This window comes from Mauremys reevesii, linkage group 6, assembly GCF_016161935.1.
Source record: "Mauremys reevesii isolate NIE-2019 linkage group 6, ASM1616193v1, whole genome shotgun sequence".
Lineage (NCBI taxonomy): Eukaryota > Metazoa > Chordata > Testudines > Geoemydidae > Mauremys > Mauremys reevesii.
In genome coordinates this window covers 87447614-87469899 of record NC_052628.1, presented here as the reverse complement: position 1 = coordinate 87469899, position 22286 = coordinate 87447614, and the positions used below count along the sequence as shown (strand labels likewise).

The following is a 22286-nucleotide window of genomic DNA, read 5'->3' as shown; positions in this document are numbered from 1 at the left end:
GTCACTTTTTAAAAGACACATATGTTTATTCATACTGAAAAGTTCTGTTTCCCATGCAAATTTTCAGATCTTTGCATTGAATAAATGTGATTTTTGTGTGTGTGTGTAATTGATTGATATGTATGTGTTAAATTGCTTAAATTGGATACATGGACATTTGCTTTTAAGGTAACCTTCACTTTGGCTTGTAAAATCAGTAAGGGTTGTCGTGACTGACTCACTGTTTGTTTAGTGTATATTTTCCCTTTGAGGATGAGCATGCATAACTCCCATTAAAGCTAATGAGGGTATTATGCGTGTCAAGGGGAGACGGAACTGTGCATTTGTGTAAGGTTTGTTTAAAAACAATGGGCCATGTTTTCAACTGTTAGAGCAGTTGCAGTGACTGGCATAAACACAGTACAAGGAAGTGAAAATCTAGTTTAAAAGATAAATCGTGAGTATTTCCACTGAAGTTAATGAAGTTAAACTGGTGTAAGTGAGAGCAGAATCAGTCTAAACTGGGCTTTTTTGGGAGTGGGGGTGGGACCAGAGGGGTGCCTGTACTTCTCCAAATCAGCTTTCTAAGTCACTAAGTTCTTGATCTGTAAGCCAATCTGTTTTTCTTGCTATCTGTGGACTTACCAATTGAATCTAAAAACATTTACTTTTTTTAAACATGAGACAATTTTGATTTTTTGTTGTTTTATTTTTATTATAAAGCAACAAAAAAAAGTATATGGAGATTCTATGAGCTTCAGTATAAAGAAGAGTAGATATTGGAATAACATTGAAAAGTATGTCAATAGCTATAATATTTAGGGACTTAAGTCAATAATGTACTATTTACTTGTCTACATGACGACATTCATCAGCATCCTAATCCCATTCATGCTCCTTAATGTAGGATAGTTCCAGCTGCCATTAGAAGGATGTTGCAATTGGTAAAGAAGCAGTTCCTTTACTCAGAGCCTTTAAAATAAAAGAATTTAGAACTTTGTATTATTTGATAGCTCTGCTATAGATTGCACACTATAGTTTATTAAAAATCAGTGTATGTCCAAAAGAATTTCAACAGGTTGTCTTCATATGTTTGTTGTTTTTCTTTTTGGAGGATACTCCTCAGACGGTCATGTCTAAAGCTTGTTCAGTCAGAGATGCTGCAACATGGGTAGCCAGCCTCAGGTTTGTGCTCCCACAAGAGATTTACACAATAGACTCTATAATGAAGACCTCTGTGACACATCATTGTATTGATGTACTAGTTAAGTTAGTTTTAAGCTAGTTCTTGCTGTATCAAAGCTATACTTTCAAACTGAATATCTCAGGGAACATACATTTGCCTTTTCATGTTAACTTGTTGGTGTCATGACATTTCCTCCCAAAGTGCCCTGTGGTTAAGAAACGTAGCATTGCTTTGATTTGGCATCCTGTAACTCACGTGTCCCTGACAGGTTCCCCCTAGGGAGTCCCAATCTGTAATGCCCCTCATCATGGTATTGAAGCATTGTGTTGAGGAGATATGGTGCAGTGGAAAGCAGTTGTCCCCTCTGCACTGACAGTGGTGCTCCAGGGGAAAAAGAAGAGCATGTTCCCCTTGAGACAGGATGAATGAAAATGGGTAATTGGATTTTTAAAATTTAAATTAAATACATTTTTTTCTTTTTAAAAATAACTGTTCAAACTATATTTGAAATTGACAACTTGTGTTAAGGCCTAAATTTACTATAATATATTAAAAGTAAATAAAACAAATTTCAGCAATACATGTTTTGCTGCCACCGTATTAAAGAAAGTCAACCCAGTGAACTGGTCAAAGTCACTGGCTAAGCACCTGAAACCAGAATTTGATAATGTGCTAAACCAGCTTTTAACAGCAGAAGCCTCTTCCACAGATGGAGAGAGAATATTTTCTTAATTTCAGTTTATTCAGCTAGTCCGGTTCAATGACTAGTTCGTTCAAAGTTTAAAAACTCATTGGAAGTTGAAAAAGCAGGCCCAGCTTGTTTTCCTCTTCCAATCTATGAATAAAAATGAGATGCGAGAACATGAGATCTGCTAGTTCTAAAACCTAGGTCACAGTGATCAGAAACAATCAGTTCAATTCACTAGCTGTAGACAATACTTCCTTTGTGTAATAAATCAGTTAGCTTTAAATGCAGAACATGTTTTGATAAATTTGTGTTTTTTCTGTGTATGCAGCACATTTAAGGTTGTTTTATTTAATAAAAACTAATTTTACAATGCTGGTTTTATCCATTTTTAATTTAATTAAAATTTTTTTTCCAGATGTAGCTTGTCTCAAATCATAGTTAGAAAAAATAATTATCAAGTAAATAAATGCATTTTTCACTATTTTCTAACATAAAAAAGCAAAAATTTAGAATCTGAATAAATATGTTAAGTTTAAATAAATGTGTATAGATATAGTATATGCACCTGAAGTACTAAAGTTGATATAAAGGCTTTATTTAGGAAATCAACCATTTTTAATAGTTACTAGCCAATACGAATCAACTTTTCTGTAGGGAAATAACAAAAAAGTACAAATGCAAAAAATCGATGATTTAAATCAAGGTTTCCTGCTTGCTGTTTCTCCAATGACTGATTTCCTTTCCACACTCCTGGTGAGCTCCTGTCACTGCCCCAGTGAATTTACCAGAGCCTCCCCATCAATCCTTCCCATTAAACAGGGGGGCCACCAGCTGCAGCAGTAATCCCCAACTCCTCCACCTCCCCTTGCCACTCCCAGACCCAAGCAGCTCCCAGGACTACCTTTCTCTCCTTGCCAGGGGCTGGATCTATCACTGAAAGAGAGGATGGTAGGTTCCAGATCCCCTCCAGAACAGCCTCTGAGAGTTGTCAGCTCAGCATCCACTTCTTGAGAGGCAGAAATCTGCAGCCAGGACGTGAGGGCATTGACGGGGGGGAAAGAGAGAGAGAAAGGTAACAACAGCAGAATAAATAAAGCACAATTATTGTTCTACTGCCCAGGAACTTCCTGAATTTGCCAAGTGGCATTATAGTTAAAAGCTGTGCTAACCACACTTTAAATACGTGGATGGAAGAGAATTGATTTTCAGGATGGAGGGTGCGTAGTGGGGGGGGGGGGGGATCGGGCTGTTGATTGTAGAAAGGAAATTAGTTTGGATTTGTTTGTGGATTGTGGAAAAACTGATTGTAATTGTGGGGGAGGTAAGCGGAATTGAATTTCAGTGGAGGAAAATGTCTGTTATTATGGGGGATGTTGATTAGGAGGGGAGGCAGAATTCATTTTGAGGTGTGGGGGATAAGAAGAATTGATGTTGCCTAGAAGGGAACTTGATTGAGAGAGGTGGCTGCTAGTTGATTTAGGGGGAAAACGGAATTTTGAGTGGAAGGAGGCAGCAGATAGTGTAAAATGTTTTGAGAATGGAGGAATAGAGGAGGTGTGCTGGGCAGGAGCCAGGAAATAGGAGGGGGAAGAGCAAAGCAAAGCCAATGACAGTCACTGTATTTATTAATATTAATTGTACATGTACATGTTTGAATGCAAGCAGTTACACTAGTTGCCAAAGGGGTAATGTGCAATTGCAAATCTGAGCAATTCTTAGAGGTTAGGGAAGGAGGTGGTCCATGCTGTTAAAACAGGTGAGAACCCCTGTTTTGTACCATCAGTACAGACAATTGGTGTTCAAGAAAATTATCCACGCTTCTAGATCTTTGAGGCATGGACTGAGTGTGTACAGTGCCTAGCGCTGTGGGTCCCCAGCCTGACTGATGACTCTGTCCCTTACCATAGTACGTGTGTTAAATAATTTGTATCAGACTATGGCTTCTTTCTGAAATAAATGCAAACAGATCAGACCTGTAGCTACTATGTTGTTCTTTTACATACAATTTTAAAAAAATCCTGCTTATTTTTCATTTATCAGCAGATTTCTTATTTACTTATGTGAAAAATAAGCAGAACCATTTATATAACATTATAGGCCCTTGTCTATTTTTTTTAAATCATGTGTAATGGAATTAAATAGTAGTTTATGTAAATTAGCAAGACTTGCTTTCTGCCTTGCTTCTTCTGCTGCATTTCAACAGAAGAGATGCAGAATTAGTTCCGCAGTCAGTTTCTGCGATCTCTCCTTTGTTGTTTGTTTTTTGTAACCCAGAAGTTCCTTCCTAGGTTTTTTCCCCTTTATTTATGTTTAGAACACTGTAATGAGTGAGGAACCTTTTTGGATTATTCATTGTATCTCATTATTGGTGCTGTTGAATGAATTGGTTGTTATACAATACTGGAGTTTTTATTATATTCTTATTAATATAAAATGATACTTGTAATAATGAGGTATAATCTGTAGATCAACAGGTGGCTATATAGTTTAATTGCTTTTGTTTTAATGAGAGTGTAAATGTATATCTATCTGAGTAACGTGTCTCTTTGTGAGGAAGGACAAACCTAGACATAAGCGTATTACAAAATACTGTACACAAGCATCTCTTGTGTGGCCTTTAATCCATGTCTGGGTTAGTGAAATAAGCAGTCTTTCAAAGACTGGGTAGAGTATGAGCAAAATAAGCTAGAGGCTAAAATCAGTACTTCTAGTTGTTTTGAAACATCTGCAAAGTCTTCACAAAGTCTAGCTAGCTGATCACTTAAAATACTATCACTAGACTAGTCCCCACAAAGTCTCATAATATGGTTACAGCCATATTTCAAGTGTTAAATGATGTGTACAACAGCTGTGGATTATACAGACTTTAACTGTGTGGATATCAGCTCATTAGTTTCTCTTTCCATCTCTTGCCTTTTCATTCTGAATGTCATGGCCAAGGAAAGCAAAATTCTGATCCTCATATTTAGTTTGAAGATGGTGGACCAGCATTGCTTCTTCAGCAAATACATAATATAATTACCATAGTAACCCTCAGAACAAATGTACAGTATCTATAAAATTCACTAGCAGATATTGCATTATTTAGTCCTTACAAAACATTTGAAGAATGTAAGATCTGTGACTGTTTCTTTTACATAAGAAAATAGAAATCTAAATAATAACCTGGTGATCTTGACCATTTCTCTCCGTGTTGAAGCAAACAGGAATAATAAAGTGCACATTAAACTTAGCCATGAATTGAGAGAGCATTAATTTCTGAGGGTGTTGCAATAAAAGTCTGTCCACAAATAACGTAGCATTGGAAAAGTCTATCAAGTCTTCAGAGGGACTGGGTGGGGGAGAGATCTTTTATTGGATCAACTTCTGTTGGTGAAAGAGTCAAGCTACACAGAGCTCTTCTTCAGAAAGGCATACAGAGAAAAAATCTCGCCTATTTTCTCCTTTTCTCTCTCTTCCACTTTTTTCTCTTCACTCCCCCTGTTCATACTCTTGTATCATTTCTAGCCCCTCTTCCCCTAATGCTCTCATGGTCTGAATAGGATGCTGAGTGCCAAAGAAACCCAATCTCCTTTATTACTTGTTTATGCTGTGTGAAATATACATGTACATCTGTCTCAAATATTTGATAGTCAAAGATCTGTATTTCAGCTATGCCCAAGTCTCTAGTACCTTTCAGTATCCCATAGTCACCACAGTCTATCTTAGCAAAGAGAAATCCAAAGGATAATTATAGCAGAGCAAATATAGAAAAGTACCATATCTCTGTTTCCGAGTATAAAGTTGGTAATAAATGTAGCACTTGGGCCCATTGTGAAATCTAAGGTTAATTGTTCTTGTATCTTTCATGTTTGTTTGCTTGCTTGTTTGCTTGTTTTGGGTTGGGGGAGGGATTTCAATATCCAGGGGAAAACAGTATAATTATTGAAGATAATGGGCCTTTACCCCAAAATCATGACTCAAAGTGCCCTTGAACTTTGGAAAAGTCTCAATCTGAACTTCACAGCTCTATATGATCCCTAATAAACAACCGTGTACAGTCATCTTCACTTGAAAGAGGAACAAGCAACTGCAGTATTAGTCTTTATGTTAATTTATGATTATATCATTCACGGTTTCCCAGAAGACTACTTTTGTTATCTGTATGGTATCTAATTTTGTGCAGCTGTGTTGCTTCTCTAAAAGTTAGTCTCTGATGATGGCGGTACCTGTTACAGGTATTTTTTCTTGTCTCTTGTTTTGCTTTATGATCATGCACCAATCGTCATCTTAATACTCTGTACTTTTAATGGGTCACTTCTAAATGGGGATTTGATGACCCTTTTACAAGAAAATATTGCAGGGTATCCGCTTCAGAAGTGGCTTGTAGCAAACAAATTGCTTTTGAATGATAAGAATACAAAAGGTAAGAGATTTGTCTTCTAAAATGTTTGTTCCATAGACTTGATTGTCTTATTTCAGATAGAAAAATCAGTGGTCGGAGAAAGAAGCAGAGAGGGGAATTTGGAAGGAGAAAATGTCTGACAAGAGCAGGGGAAAGAGGCATAGAAAGTGGGAAAAGTTTGGGCAGTACAGTACAGAGTGGGGATGTAGACAGAAGAATAAAATGGCAAGGAAGGAAGATAATGGAGGAGGAAGATAAAGCCAGCAGAAAAAAAACTAGGTGGAGGCCAGTTGCTGTGAGTAATTGTCTGGCATCCTGACAAACTGGAGACTCAGGTGTTAAGCTGTCTGGAGTGACTCAGGACTATGAGTGCCTGCCTCAGGGCAGACACTGTAACCTGGTGGTGTGTTCTATAATTAGATTTCACCAAGCCAGTAACAAATGTGAACTCCTGGATCACTGTACCAGTTTTACCATGGAATCACAGACAGCCTGGAGAGTCTAAGGGGACTACCTTGCCACCCAAACAAACTGGACTTTGTGATAAAATGTCACTTACATAAAAAATCACAACACATTTAGGTTGCTTCCAGTCACTTACCACAGATCAATTGGTACCCTAGATCTTACAATGAAGACAATGCTGACAGCCAGTTCTATAGTAAACCAACTAAAGGTTTATTGCATAAGAAAAGGAAATAAGAGTTATTGAGAGGTTAAAGCAGGTAAAATATATGTACAGGTGAGTCACAATCTATAATTCCAAATGGTAGCAGAGATGTAGTAATCTGCCAGTTTCCCATAAGTCTCTCAGGGCTACACAGAATAACTCTGGGGATCTCTGTCTTCTCGTTCAGTTATTCCACCGTGTTAGAATCCAAACAGACCTTCATCTCTGAACTTCTCTTGAATCCATTCTTATAGCTTCTTCTTACAGAAAACTTGATGACAGAGTCACTATCCATGTGGGCTCTTACTTTGATGACAGAGAGTGAGGAATGCATTTAGAGTCCTTGACCTCCAATCACCACACGCAATGACCAGTTGCTTTGAAATTAGCGCTTTTTTGTTAAAGTTCTTCATTTGTATTCCACAAAGCTTCTTTCTTGTTGGATGGGTTATTTAGTTACAGGGGTATACACAATGTCAATGTTTTATGTAGACAGGAGTTTCTCCTGTTAGTGTAGGTACTCCACCTCCTGAAGAGGCAGTAGCTATGTTGATAGGAGAAGCCCTCCTGTCAACATAGCGCTGTCTACACCAGAAGTTAGACTGGTTTAACTGCATCACTTGGGAGATTTTCTACACTCCTGAGCAGTGTAGTTTTACTAACATAAGTTTGTAGTGTAGACAAAGACTGAGGCTCAACATAAGTGACACCTGTGGAATTTGAAGAGGGAGGGCCAAATGACTGGCCATCTCTCCAAACAAAGAGAGCTCATGAAGGGAACTACTGGCTATTATGGAAGCCCTTCACTGTCAGTAACCTTCAGAGAAAAAGCACAAGCACTATTTTAAGGATAGTAGTCAGCTTCTTTTGAGTCACAAGTGTGAACTGTATAATTTATTGTAAAAATCACTATAAAAGACACTACAGGAATGGCAGGCCATTTAATTAAAGAGGAACTGTGGCTCTAGGAGGAAATGATTGAATTTCAGGACATGGCTAGGTGTAGCCAGGGAAAATTCATGATGTAATGTGGTATAGTGTATGGTACTTTGGGTCTGTTTGAAAAAAATGTCGTGAACATCCTGCAGTTCCTTTGTCATGCTATTCACGCAAATACCCATAACATCAGAGCACCTGGCTCTGGGCATGATGTATGAGGGCTTCCAGAAGTGATCCACCATCTTCCCAGCATCAACCTCACTGCCAGCTTGAGTGTTATCCATAATTTGCATGTTGCTTCACCTAAATTAAATTTATCGTCCCCAGTGATTTTACAGTAGTTATACAGCTCACACCTATGACTAAATAAATCAGTGTACTGTCCTTAACATGATGTCTTGGTGCTAGTGCCGTAACAAGGGCCAGGTGAGTGAGGCACTTGCCTCGGGTGCGCAAAGCAGAGGGGTGCAGCTCTACTGTGATCTTTGGCGCCAGCGGCAATTCGGCAGTGGGTCCCTGAGTCCCTGTTGGAGGGAAGGACCTGCCACCAAAGAATGAATGAAGCGGCGGTGGCAACTGGGCAGCAGGTCCTTCCCTCCGACAGGGACTCAGGGACCCACCGCCGAAGAGCCTGGAGCCAGCCCTTGCCTCTGATGGAAAAATTCCTTATTATGGCTCTGCTTGGTGCTTTCTCTCCCATTTTCCCCTCCTTGTTTCTCTGTCCTTCCATCTCCTGCTTTCATTCTGCTGTTATCACCATAACGCTTTGATGTTACCTTCCTCTCATTCTGTTATGCTGTTCCCTTTTTATTAGATTATCTCCTGTTTCTTCCCTCTCATCTCTGTGCCATTCTATCTTTTTCACACTCTGGTCCCCTTCCCTATTTCCTCCATTTTTCTTCTATCTCATCTCTTTCTGTCTGATCCCTACTCTTCTTCCTTTTCCATTTTCATTGGTCTTCTGTCTGTAATTCCTTCTGCATCCTGCTTTCACTCACTCTCCGTTTGGCAGCCATGTGCCCCCGTTGAAGACTCGTATTTTTTCTCAGATGGCCCAGCTGCTGACCAAGTTTCAGTGTAGCCCCCTGAAGAACAGAGTCTTCAGATCTGCAGGTCTGGCTTTTCACACTTCCTCTGGAGAAGAGGTCTGTTAGCCAGTTTTGGGGAGGAGCAACAGTCTTGGTTGACTGTGGGTTGTGCATCAGAAAGTTTGAATTCTATGTTGCTGGCTCATAAAGTTGAGCCCCTTTTCTGGTAACAAATCTGCCCAAGAGTCATGCCAACTACAGCTTTTATGATCCATAAAGACAAAGAACAGACCGAGGCTGCAGGAATGGATACAGAATACAAGCAAACACATGGGGTAATGATGGCCATATGTCTTGAATGAATGAAAAAAACTAACATGGGCTGGGCAACAGGTGGCCACTAGGACCCTAAATCGACTGGAAGTGGGTCAGGAAAAAGGCTAATGAGGCCATATTAAAACCCCTGGTCTATTACTAGAGTTGTTGCTGCAGGAGTAAGGGAGAGGATGCATAGACTGAGAAATCGTACCTGTAGATGTGCTGCATAATTACAGTGGCTAAGGGACCAGTAGTAATACTCCTGCTGTTTTGAGGCCCAGATGGCTTTCATCAAAGCATTGACTCTTCTGTAATTACATACGATTATATTATATATAATATATGCATCAAATACAGCGATTGTTAATCTTTTTGAAGCATAAAAGCCAGAAACTGAATGTGTTGAAATATAATTTCATTTTAGATAAAAAGTAATTCTTAGAACTGTATGGAGCTATTTAAGTAAAATGCATTCAGGTAAATTTCAATCAGTCTGTTTTCCTCCCTCTCCCCCAGTGAATCAGAAGTATATGGTGGTTTAATTGGCATTAGATTTGAATCAAAGGAAGAATACGCCACTAAATACATGTCTTCATTCCTTGCCCTCCCCTTAAAGCTCATCTTTATTATTCCTTTGTGTTAATAGCACACACTCAGAGCTAATCCTCAAGTAATTCAGTCCCTCCTACAAAAAGCCTCCCAAAAAGACATAACAGATGGAGCTGGATCAAAAGAAGCTAATATTTCTTAGAAGAGATCTGTCGAAGAATATGATAAATTGGAGATTTGGGTATATAAAATAGACACCAAGGACTATGTTAAAAACAAACCAAAGCCACAAAGGCATATATGATTTAAAATTCTGGAAATAGATTTCAGGTACTTTACTCAGCAAGTTCCATCTTGGCTTTTCATTCCAGAAATTAATAGTTTTTTAAAATATATATGCACAAAAGATTTAGCACTACGAAAACCAAAATATATCTTCTGATCTTTCTTCCCAGCTTAACCTATCACATTTATTTTATTTGAATCTCAGGGTGAGAAATGTACTAGGTTGTCTGTTTAGGTTTATGTTTTTTGTTTGTTCTACAAAGCCAGTTTGCATGCTAGCCTTCTTAATTTAACTGATTCCAGTGCTTCAACTTGTCTCGTTTAGTTCCTGTTAATTTTTGTGTGTCAAGATTCAAATGTCAATTTTCCCTTTGGCTTTAAATATAGATAACAAAGGAGACCCACCCAATCCAGAAGCAATCACACCTTCGAGAAAGTTGTTTGCCTAGCTGCTGTTTGGATTATTACTAAGGCTAAGATATTCTCATGGATTTTTTAAATAAAAGTCAGGGACAGGTCACGGGCTTCCTGACTTTTACTCAAAATATCCATGATAAAATGGGATGGGGCTAGGTAGCTGTGGGGTGGCTAGGAGCTCTGGGGCCCCCTGCGACTCATGGGGGCTCAGAGCTCCAGGGTCCCCCTTCCCCGTCGCAATGGCTGGGGATATGCGAGGATCCCCCTGTTGCCCATGGCAGCTTGGGGGCCCACTGTCTCAGGCAGTGGGGGGACTTCACAGCTCCCTGCCGCTGTAGGAGGCAGCGGGATCCTGCAGCTTCCAGCCACTGGGGCTGAAGTCACAGAGGTCTTTGGAAGTCACAGATTCTGTGAGTTCCGCGACCTCTGTGACAAAATTCTTGCCGTAATTATTATTCTACTTGCAGATCATGAGATATGCTTAGTGGGCTCTTATGCTTCTTCATCCCAGAACCCTCTTGAAGTCTAAGATGGACACTCATGGGGACTCCGGAGTTGGGGGAATTGAGAGTTTCATCTGACCTGAACCCTCTAAATCTGCAGAAAGTACAGGCTCAGCAGGCAGAGGGGATGGGAGCCAGGTAATAAGAGCCAGGTCACACTCCTTTCTTGCATTTATTTAAATTTACAATGGTATTAGAGAGAGAGAGTAAAACTTTATTGTTGTAGAGGCATGACAATCCATTAGTTTCCAAGCACTTCACAATTAGGTGAGATCATCCTCACTGATAAGGTTCTTCTCTTTATAAACAGAACCAACAGGACATGAAAAATGTGCTTATGCTAGTCATAAGAACGGCCGTACCAGGTCAGACCAAAGGTCCATCTAGCACAGTATCTGTCTACCGACAGTGGCCAATGCCAGGTGCCCCAGAGGGAGTGAACCTAACAGGCAATGATCAAGTGATCTCTCTCCTGCCATCCATCTCCATCCTCTGACGAACAGAGGCTAGGGACACCATTCTTACCCATCCTAGCTAATAGCCATCTATGGACTTAGCCACCATGAATTTATCCAGTCCCCTTTTAAACATTGTTATAGTCCTAGCCTTCACAACCTCCTCAGGTAAGGAGTTCCACAAGTTGTCTGTGTGCTGCGTGAAGAAGAACTTCCTTTTATTTGTTTTAAACGTGCTTCCTATTAATTTCATTTGGTGACCCCTAGTTCTTGTATTATGGGAATAAGTAAATAACTTTTCCTTATCCACTTTCTCAACATCACTCATGATTTTATATACCTTTATCATATCCCCCCTTAGTCTTCTCTTTTCCAAGCTGAAGAGTCCCAGCCTCTTTAATCTTTCCTCATATGGGACCCTCTCCAAACCCCTAATCATTTTAGTTTCCCTTTTCTGAACCTTTTCTAGTGCTAGAATATCTTTTTTGAGGTGAGGAGACCACATCTGTACACAGTATTCGAGATGTGGGCGTACCATGGATTTATATAAGGGCAATAATATATTCTCAGTCTTGTTCTCTATCCCCTTTTTAATGATTCCTAACATCCTGTTTGCTTTTTTGACCGCCTCTGCACACTGCGTGGACATCTTCAGAGAACTATCCACGATGACTCCAAGATCTTTTTCCTGACTCGTTGTAGCTAAATTAGCCCCCATCATGTTGTATGTATAGTTGGGGTTATTTTTTATAGTCCGTGCATTAATCCTTCTATGCATTCTGTCTGTAGCATTGATTACTCTTTCTTTAAGCTTTTGTAATGCGCAATCTTCAGGTTTAGGAGTACTTTTCTTTGTTTTGTTTTGTTTCAGAGTTTTCTTTTGAATCTACTTCTCCTGTCTATTGAACATGATCCATTCAGGAAGCACTAGCCAAAGGTAGTTGCAAATAATTATCAGAACGGGGTAACTTTTAGAGAGACAGAATTGCGGGAGGTACTGTGTATTTTCAAAAGCTGTCTCTAGTCTCAATATCTATTATTCTTTTCTCATTCTGTAATTTAATGTACTGTTCATTTTTTTTTCTGACCTCTGATGATTTCAAAACAGCCGAAAGGGTTTGTGTTCAAAAAGCTTCCAAACTGTTTACTTGCAGAGAGATCAAGCATGGAAAATATCATCCCAAGAGGTAAATATTTTGGAAAGTTACGAGTATCTGAAAGCTAGCTGTTAGAATGCAGTTGGTTTTGCAGCTGGGACCACTGTAGTAGTTTAAAATTAAATTATTATATGCAGTGTAGTCGTAATGAGCTGTGTGTGGCTTGAAAGCTGGTCTCTTTCACCAATAGAAGTTGGTCCAAAAAAAGATAAAACTAAATTATCTCATCTAAATTACCACAGTACATTTTGTAATGTATTACCTTTGCATTTTTTTTGTTTTTTGTTTTTTTTTTTTGTTAATTTGCAAAATTAACTCATTTGCAGCGGGTGCCCCAATTGTCAGTACAAATGATAGAGGTTCTTCATTGTTTTGAATCTGGTCATAAAGGCTGGGATTTTCAGAGGAGCCCAGGAGAATTAGACAACCAAATCCCATTGAATTTCTATGGCATTTGGACACTTAAATCCCTTAGAATCCTTTGAAATTCCCAGCCAAAAATATTGAATTATTGATAATCCCATGAGTATTTCTCCTGTAGAATATCGGTGACGTTTGTATACTGTCACAATTACTTTACCTAACTGTGGTAAATAGAATTTTGCACTAAACAGTCATTCTTTTCTGTCGGCAGATTTTTAAAAAGTGGTTAAGTGAAGTCTGTCTTGCATAGAGAGATTTGATTGCAGTGCTAGAAGATTCTGCAATACCAGAAAATGCGTTTAATTCAATGTGTACTTGTCTCCCAGAATTTCTGATGTTGGAGTTGGGAAAAGAGTTATGGATTGGCCCGAAGGAGTCTTTGTGTATCATAACATACCATTTATTCCTCTTCTTCTGATTATTTAGACTTATTCGAAGAGTGTAAATTATTCTTACTTTACTTGGCATTTCTCTGGAGGTTCCTTGGATAGGTAAATGATAGGTAAAGAGTGTAAATTATTCTTACTTTACTTGGCATTTCTCTGGAGATTCCTTGGATAGGTAAATGCTAAGTTGGATTAAAAAAGGCTACTTTTCACATTTAATTAAAAAAACAGCTCTATAACTTGGACTAGGCAGTTAACTTTGGCAGGGAGATAGTCTGTAGGGGGGTAGAGGTCACGTTTAGGCTAGTCTACTATGCCTACGACTTAGGTCATCTAGCTACTGCATTTGGGGGTTTTAATGCTTCACATCCCCAAGAGAGACATTTAAGCTGACCTAAGCCCTGATATTAGAGTTGCCAACTGACTAAATGCACAAACTCAAACACCTTTGATTAACAATTTTTGTTTTGTGCTTATTTTAAATTCTGATGTCTGTAATTTAAGCATCTAGGTGCCACAGTATAAGGCCCAAAACAAATTAATAAACCTTTTGCTATCTATATAGCCAGGACTGGATTCGGCAACAATGTCCAAATGTGCTCAACTCTGCACACTTTATGCACTGTAAATGGAACAACTCATAATGCCTAAAGTTAAGGAAATGAAAGGGTTTGGCCTAAATATATAACAAGGACATAGACATGGCAACAGTAACATTGTCTATTCTAACAGCTAAATGAAATTTGTGGTGCAAATCTTAAATGGTTTCCTATCATTGTATAGCTATTTTTGCCTGGTTTAAGCATATAGCGGTTCTTAGCAGGCAATATAACTCATGCAATTGATTACAGCTCTGAGAAGTTAATTGTTTTAGTGATTCAGGGTACGTATGTGTCTTAATGGTAGTTGTCAGTATAAATTTCTAAGGTGAAATATTACTTTACTGTCTGTTTCTGCTATGAATACTTTTGCATTACATACCCATACATAGGGGGTAATATGTACTGGATTTATATTTTCTTTTAAGTGCTATGTACCTCATGTTTTTATAGTCTGTAAAACTTTCATTTGCTGTTTCAGAATGTTTTCTTTCTGTTGCTTCATATTAGGGGACTTTAAGCTGGACCGTCTCTCTCCCTTGTTTGTGAAACTTTATTTTTTATTCACAAATTAGTAGCCTTCCTGATTCTCTTGGCCACTATAATTATAGTAAGATGCCTTTTTATATTTCCATGTTGATGCCTGAAAATTCTGTCATCAAAAGGAGTTACCTGCATAGTAAGACCCAATTACTTAAACATGGTCTTAACTTTAATTACATGAGTAGTTCTGTTATTTTCAGTGGAACTACTTACGTGGCTGAATGCTTTTCTGGATTGGCCAAAGGGCACAGCAAGCTCTAAGTGATGGTTATATCAAGGTAAAAGGCATCCAACTCATACCTGCTTTGCAGGATAGATAGGAGAAATGTAATTGAGTTGAAAAGCATATATTTCTTGGCAGTGAGAATAGAGAAAACACCTGACATTTAAAGAAACTTTCAGTAGGAGCGTTGTCTAACATGATAATGAGCATATCCATATTTTTATACCATCCATACAATGTCCATTATTATTGTGCTGGTTTAATGGGTTCGGTATAACCTGACTAAAACTGTAGCAGTAGTAAAACCCAAAACATGGGCCCATGTCTGGTCAAAACAAAGGCATGTCCAAGGCCACTCAGGAGTTTGAATTATGTGGGCATGGGCACAGCTGAGCATTGTCTGCATGAGGGTGTTTGTGTATGCGTGAGAGATGCAGAAGCAGACAGAAACCCAAGCAGACAGTAACAGAAGTGCTGGTAAAAAGGCCTTGACAGAAAGCTAAGAGAGCTTTCTGGCCACACAGTGCTGGCTGGAAAGGCAAGTTTGGAGCAGTGAGCAAAGAAACTCTCTCCTGCTGTTTGATTCTTACTATGTTAAGGGAAACAGGACTTTATGTATGTATAATCTTTGTAAATAAAGATTACATCCAAGAAATAGCTGACTCCATCTAATGATTTCTCCTCCTAACTGGAACAACCTGAGATGCTCTGAATTTGGCTAACCACTGGATCAAAATGGTAACATTATTTAATACAGGAAACACTTTTTTGCTTTGGGCAAAAAGAAATCTGCTTCCTCAGTACACAGTTAATATATTCACTTTGAAACTGAAGACAACTGAAGTGTTCCAGAAAATAGACTCTTGGCTCTCTGATTTTAAATCAATTTCTAGAAATGGTGTGTACTGCTTGTAGATTTATTTGGTGGAACAATAAAGTAGACAGAGGCTGTGACAGGTCAAGTAATCTTGAAATCAAGGATTAGAACAGGTAAAAAATAACTTTCTATTTTGTTATGTTTTGCAATGGAATGGAGAGAGAATTGCATTATTGTGTTCAAACCCTAATTATCGTGATGCAATTGTTTTGAATAAAAATACAGATGAATATATCTTACTTACAACAACCTATTTTTGTTAAATATAGCCAGTGCATGAGTTGTTTTTATGGGGATTTCATCCTACTGAAAATTTGGAATGTTTTTAACATGCTGTTTTTTGAGCTAATGAAAGTCTCTCTCTCTCTTGCCTGTCCACCCACCCAATCAGTTTAATGACTGTCATAACCTTGTTGTGAATGTTTGCATCCTGGAGGGACATTCTCTGTGGGGCAGTTTTTGCTACATGGTTCTGAGTTTGTGGTAAGCATCTGTACTCCCCAAAGGTGTGGACCTGCAAAGGCAGTACATTCAAATAACATTTACAGTGGTAAATGCCTTTCTCCTCTAGAAGTTTGCCACAAATCTGTGTCAGGTTTTTTGTTGTTGTTGCTGCTTCTGCAATAGTTAATGAATATATCAGTGTAATGAGCAGGCTTTCTATCTTGTTACCTATGAAGCGACCCATCAGAAACACAAACTGAAGGCATAGTAAATAGGGTAAATAACCACAATATCTTGTGTTATTGTTCGTTCAAGCTTTTCAGTCTATTCTAGAGCATAATAAGCCTCCACTGAGGTTAACTTTGATTTCATTAAAGAAATGGAATGCAATTTGTAGGTGGTCACAATATTTGTTGGAATATTAGGCCCAAATTTGGAGTTTGCTGTCTATCAAGGGCCAAAGGGAATTGTTTTGATTTAATAGCATATAACTGTCTAAGTATAAAAATGTCCAACAGTACCTGTCATTTGATGATGTTGAAATTATAGTTTTATAACCTAGTTATAACTATAGTTTATAACATAACGTTTTATTCTTAACTTAATGTTGATTGCCTTGTGCCAAATGCATTATAATACGTACAGTTCAATCTTGTCTTGTGCTTTTTATGCAGCTCAAACAATTGAAGTTTTTTCCAGGCTGCACTGACTTGGCTTTAAATCTGTTGAAGATGGCATGTATTAGCTTCAGACTAATATTTATATAGCAGCTGCCAGTATAGAGACAAAATTCAAATAAATGTGGAGGCTCCAGCATGGCATTGGGGAGCACAGGCCACTGGCTGCATAGAATTGGGAGTTCACGGTGCAGCTCCCCGCCAAGACACGGACTCAGCGGTGAGGCTGCACCCAACCCTGACACAGCGCAAGGACTGGCTCTGCCCCTCTGCACTAGATGCACCATTTGTGGGCAGGTAGATTCAGCAAGGCAGGATCCAAGTGTGGAGGGGCATAGTATATGGGGCGGTCCAGGTGTGCACTGAGAGGGTTCTGTATGGGGCAATCTGGGTGCAGGGGGGATCTGGATGCACAGGGGCTTCTTGGGGAGGGGTGTGTGTTTCTGGATGCAATGGTAATGGGACTCTGTAAGGGGTTCAGGTGAAAGTGGTTAGGGTTCGGCAGAGGCTTCTGGGTGTGGGGAGCTGAGTGGGGAGGTCCATATGCTGGGGGAGTGGGGCTCACTGGGATGGGAATCCAGGTGCAGCTTGTTGGGGCTCAGTTAGGTAGAGTGGGGTCTGGGTGCCAGTGGTGCAGAGGGAGTGGGGCTCATCATGGTGGGGTTCTGGGTGTGTGGGTATATGAGACTTGGCAGGAGAGTCTGGGTTTGAGGGGGTCTGGATACACGCGGGTTGGGTGGATGGGGGAGCAGCTCCCTGTATAATGATCCCTTCTCCTGCAGCTGAGGAGCGATGGGTGCAGGAAGCGCAGTGGGTGAGGTGGGCAGTTTGCAGAGCTTCCTATAGTTGGGGGAGAAATCTGGGGATGGGTCTGACACAGCCCCAGATGCTGTGCAGGGGAAGAGGAAGTCTCGTCCTCCCCAGCCCAGCCAGGACTAGTATCTGAGCCTAGTGCAGGGTAGGAGCCACTAGCCAGGTCTTCCGCAGTCCCGTCTCCAGCCCCACAGTAATTTACCTCTCTGCCAGCTGCCCTGGACACCCAAAACATACTGCTCGGGGGAGGGATTGTATGACCGCTCTTGTGGCTTCCCTTTGCTTCTCCATCGGAAAGTAGTTTTTCTGCAGGGAAGCAAAGAAATCTGCTTGGGACATAAATTCTGTGCATGCACAGTGGCGTAGAATTCCTCCAGGAGTAATATGCATTCAAGATCCTGTGGTTCTGTTGTTGAAAGATAATCGTCTCTGATGGCAAAAATCAGTTCAGTGCCCTTTCAGTTAAATCTGAGCAGTGGTGCACGGTGTTTGCTGTCTTGTTTACTCTTGTCTGAATGATAAAAGGTTTAGAAAACCTGACCTATGAGGAAAGGTTAAAAAAGTGGGGCATGTTTAGTCTTGACAAAAGAAGACTGACAGGGGAGCCTAATAACAGTCTTCAAATATGTTAAGGGGCTATTATAAAGAGGGTGGTGATCAGTTGTTCTCCATGTCCACTGAAGATATGACAAGGCATAATGGGTTTAATCTGTGGTAAGGAAGGTTTAAGTTATATTTTAGGAAAAACTTTGTAACTCTAAGAGTAGTTAAACTCTGGAATGGGCTTTCAAGGGAGATTGTGGAATCCCCATTGTTGGAGGTTTTTAGAAAACAGCTTTTTAGAGAGGTTAGCCTGGGCTCGTCTATCTCCAGGGCGGCGGGGAACCACACCGCCTCACTAAATTTGGGAAGATGTCTTGCAGGGAATTAGTCCAGCCACAGGAGTCTTCCTTTGCGGCCTTTGTAAGGGAAGAAATTAACACAGTAAGCCCAGGCCCGAGGTCAGGGTAGGCAATGGTGAGTCAGGCCCTCAGGCAGGTGCTGAGCAATAACGGTATATAATAGTAAGCCCAGGCCCTTGGCTCTGAAGGGCCTGGGAGAGGGGGAGACTGCCACCCAACTTGTGGGTGGCAGGGGGGGACAAAGGCCCTCCCACTCCACTGCCTCCCAGCCCGGGGCCCTAGCAGTGGCAGAAGACCCGCTGCTGTCAGTGGAGACTAGGGTTGGCTGCCCCCGGGCTACTTCCAGACTCCCCCTCTTGAGGTACCTGGGTCAGGGTGGTGTCCTCGGGGGTCCATCACCATGGGTTCCTCAGGACAGCTGGTGTGGGGCAGGCTCAGCAACTCCTCCTGGTAGCTGGCACGGGGCAGACTGGGCCAGTCCTCGGGTTTACTGCAGGCCGCTGGGGTTTCCCAATTGTGAGCTAGGCCGGAGGTGTCTGGCCTCCCCAGCGGCTGCTCTCCCAGTGAGCTCTGGGATTGGGCCTTTATACTTCCTATGCCACCCCTCACTCTTTGGGGGTAGGCTCAGAGCTCCCTGGCTCTGCTCACTCTGGTGTCTGGAGGGACTCCTCTCTCTCCAAGATGGTGGGGAACCACACTGCCTCACTACAAGCTTGGACAAACATCTGTCAGAGATGATGTAAGTTTACTTGGTTCTTGTCACAATACAGGAAGCTGGACTCGATGACTTCTTCAAGTCCTACATTATAAGCCCAGTTTGCCTAATGCTGGGGGAGCTTTTTCTACATTCTCCATGTGATGACACTTATTTGTTTACAAAAACAGTGAAAGTTAAAATCATATCAGTAGGCGTTTTGTATCTTTTCACTTGTACAATGTTTGTTTCATGGTTACAGTTTTTTCACAGAAAAATAGATATACAGTAGAAACTTATAATTCACAAACCTAATAAATACTTGAGAAAGCTAATCAGGATTGCCAAATTATCAGCAAAGATTGAAGAGCGGAGTGCTAGAGGTAAATTATCATATAACTAAAATTTGGTTACTAAAAATCTGTGTTTTACTAGAAAATTTATGGTAATTGGATCATATTTCACAATGTAAGTGACTCTTGCGGACAGTGCCTAATTTGATGAATGTTTTGAATATGAAATATTTTGTAAATGAATGTGTGCTCAGTGTTAACGGGCTTATATTGTGCCAAGGAAATAGCCGTTTTTATAAAGACAGACAGCCTTTGTATTGAGGGATGGATTGTATAACTGATTTTAGGAGCCTGTCCCAGAGGTTCTCAAACTGGGGGTCATGACCCCTCAGGCGGTCACAAGATTATTGCTTGGGGGTCACGAGCTGTCAGCCTCCACCCCAAACCCCACTTTTATTTTAAAAAAGAGAACAAGCTGCACCCTTATTTATCCCCTAACAAAACTGTTACATCAGACCACGGTCAAAAGGCTCAACTACTGTAATTCCCTCTTAGCAGGGCTTTTCCTATACTTTCAGCTTGCTTTGAATGTAGGTTTTACTAATGGGAAATCATGCCTCACCAATCTACTAGAATTCTTTGAGGGGTCAACAAGCATGTGGACCAAGGGGATCCAGTAGATGTAGTGTACTTAGATTTTCAAAAAGCCTTTGACAAGGTCCCTCACCAAAGGCTCTTATGCAAAGTAAGCTGCCACGGGTTAAGAGGGAAGGTGTGCTCATGGATAGGTAACTGGTTAAAAGATAGGAAACAAAGGGTAGGTATAAATGGTTAGTTTTCAGAATGGAGAGAGGTAAATAGTGGTGTCCCCCAGGGGTCTGTTCTGGGACCAGTCCTATTCAACATATTCATAAAAGATCTGGAAAAAGAGGTAAACAGTGAGGTGGCAAAATTTGCAGATGATACCAACTTAATAAAGATAGTTAATACCCAGGCAGACTATGAAAAGCTACAAAAGGATCTATCAAAACTGGGTGACTAAATTTCATCTGCCATTTTGTTGCCTAATGTTGATAAATGCAAAGTAATGCACATTGGAAAGCATAATCCCAACTATACATATAAAATGATGGGGTCTAAATTAGCTGTTACCACTCGAGAAAGAGATCTTGGAGTCATTGTGGATAGTTCTCTGAAAACATCCACTCAATGTGCAGCGGCAAAAAAGTGAACAGAATGCTGGAATAATTAAGAAAGGGATAGATAATACGACAGAAAATATCATGTTGCCTCTATATAAATCCATGGTACGCCCACATCTTGAATACTGTGTGCAGATGGGGTCGCCCCATCTCAAAAAGATGTATTGGAATTGGAAAAGGTTCAGAATATTAGGGGTCTAGAATATTAGGGGTCTGGAACGGCTTCCATATGAGGAGAGATTAATAAGACTGAGATTTAGCTTGGAAAAGAGACAGCTAAGGGGAGATATAATTGAGATCTATAAACAGGGCTTTGGAGCTGTGCTCTGGCTCCGCTCCAGCTCCAGGCAAAAACCTGTAGCTCTACTGCTCTGGAGATGCGCTGCGCTCCAGTTCCGGGCTCTGTTCCAAAGTCCTGTCCATAAAATCATGACTGGTGTAGAGAAAGTAGATAAGGAAGAGTTGTTTACTACTTCTCATAACACAAGAACTAGGGGTCACCAAATGAAATAAATAGGCAGCAGGTTTAAAACAAATAAAAGGAAGTATTTCTTCACACAACACAAATTCAACCTGTGGAACTCCTTGTCAGAGGTTGTTGTGAAGGCCAAGACCATAACAGGGTTAAAAAAAAAAAAACTATGTAAATTCATGGAGCATAGGTCCATCAATGGTATTAGCCAGGATACGCAGGAATGGTGTCCCTAGCCTCTGTTTGCCAGAAGCTGGGAATGAGTGACGGGATGGATCACTTGATGATTACCCATTCCGTTCATTCCCTCTGGGGAACTTGGCATTGGCCACTGTCGGAAGACAGGATATTGGGCTGGATGGACCTTTGGTTTGACCCAGTAGGGCCATTCTTGTGTTCGTATGTTCTCCTCCTCCACCATTTATAATACATTTAAAAAACTTTTTTATATTTAACATTATAAGGGGGATCGCACTCAGAGGCTTGCTGTATGAAAGGGGTCACTAATACAAAAGTTTGAAAACCACTGGCCTATCCCCATGATGCATCATACCCTCTGTCATTCATGTGATCAGGATACATCAATTTTTATCAGAAAGTAAAAGTATTGGGCTGTGTGAGAGAAGATATTTATTTCATGTGAGCTCTACCCAGAGTCTACTGTGTAACGATATTTATTGCCAGTCTAGTGATGCTTTCCATAGAATTAATCTAGTTGCATTTTATTTCTCTTTCTTACTTTGGTACAGTTGCCAGTAGACAATTTTTTTCCATTTAAGACCTAAGTAGTTGGGTTTAGAGACTGTTACTTGGAGCAGTTAGAGAATTTCATGCACAGAATTTTTTCACATAGTAATGTTTTTGCTGGGCTGGCAGCACAATACCTTTCAGCATGTGCTCTGATTGGCATGTACTGGATTAAAATAGCACATACTTGCAATTATTAAAAAAAATGTCCTGAATCTTTTAAATTAAAAATAAATGATTTCTGGTTTTAAGAACGTTTTAAAGAGAAATTCTTTACCAGATCTTGAACTTGACTCCTCTTAAAGTTAACAACATCATAGTAAGAGTAAAGATTTTGTAATCCTTAGCCACTCTTACTTCAGAACTGGTTTAAGAAAAGAAACTATGATATGCACCAGACAAAGACCCAAAGAGCAGAACTTGAATCTATCTT

The 22286-nt window shown here is 40.2% G+C and overlaps 1 protein-coding gene and 1 long non-coding RNA gene across 7 annotated transcripts in view; one reads left to right on the top strand and one right to left on the bottom strand.

Moving 5' to 3' along the window:
• The window catches only part of JAK2 (Janus kinase 2), a 135943-nt gene that overhangs the window by 7979 nt on the left and 105678 nt on the right, over nt 1-22286 (top strand). Inside the window, exons 1-3 of one of the 6 annotated variants that reach the window (XM_039544434.1) lie at nt 10918-11084; nt 12273-12338; nt 12510-12588. The exons of 1 other annotated variant lie outside the window; for it this stretch is intronic. In XM_039544434.1, the coding sequence (XP_039400368.1) occupies nt 12567-12588 (22 nt within the window). In that variant the 5' untranslated portion in view covers nt 10918-11084; nt 12273-12338; nt 12510-12566. Of the gene's footprint in view, nt 1-2834; nt 2926-10917; nt 11085-12272; nt 12339-12509; nt 12589-22286 lie in introns of those variants that run through there. 4 more of the 6 variants (XM_039544435.1, XM_039544436.1, XM_039544439.1 and 1 more) reach the window with 4 other exon arrangements.
• Nucleotides 1833-19137, bottom strand: LOC120408005. The gene is made up of 4 exons (XR_005600364.1): nt 18811-19137; nt 16697-16775; nt 2755-2875; nt 1833-2000 (listed from the first exon to the last, which is right to left on the bottom strand). It is a non-coding gene; the product is annotated as an uncharacterized LOC120408005 (long non-coding RNA).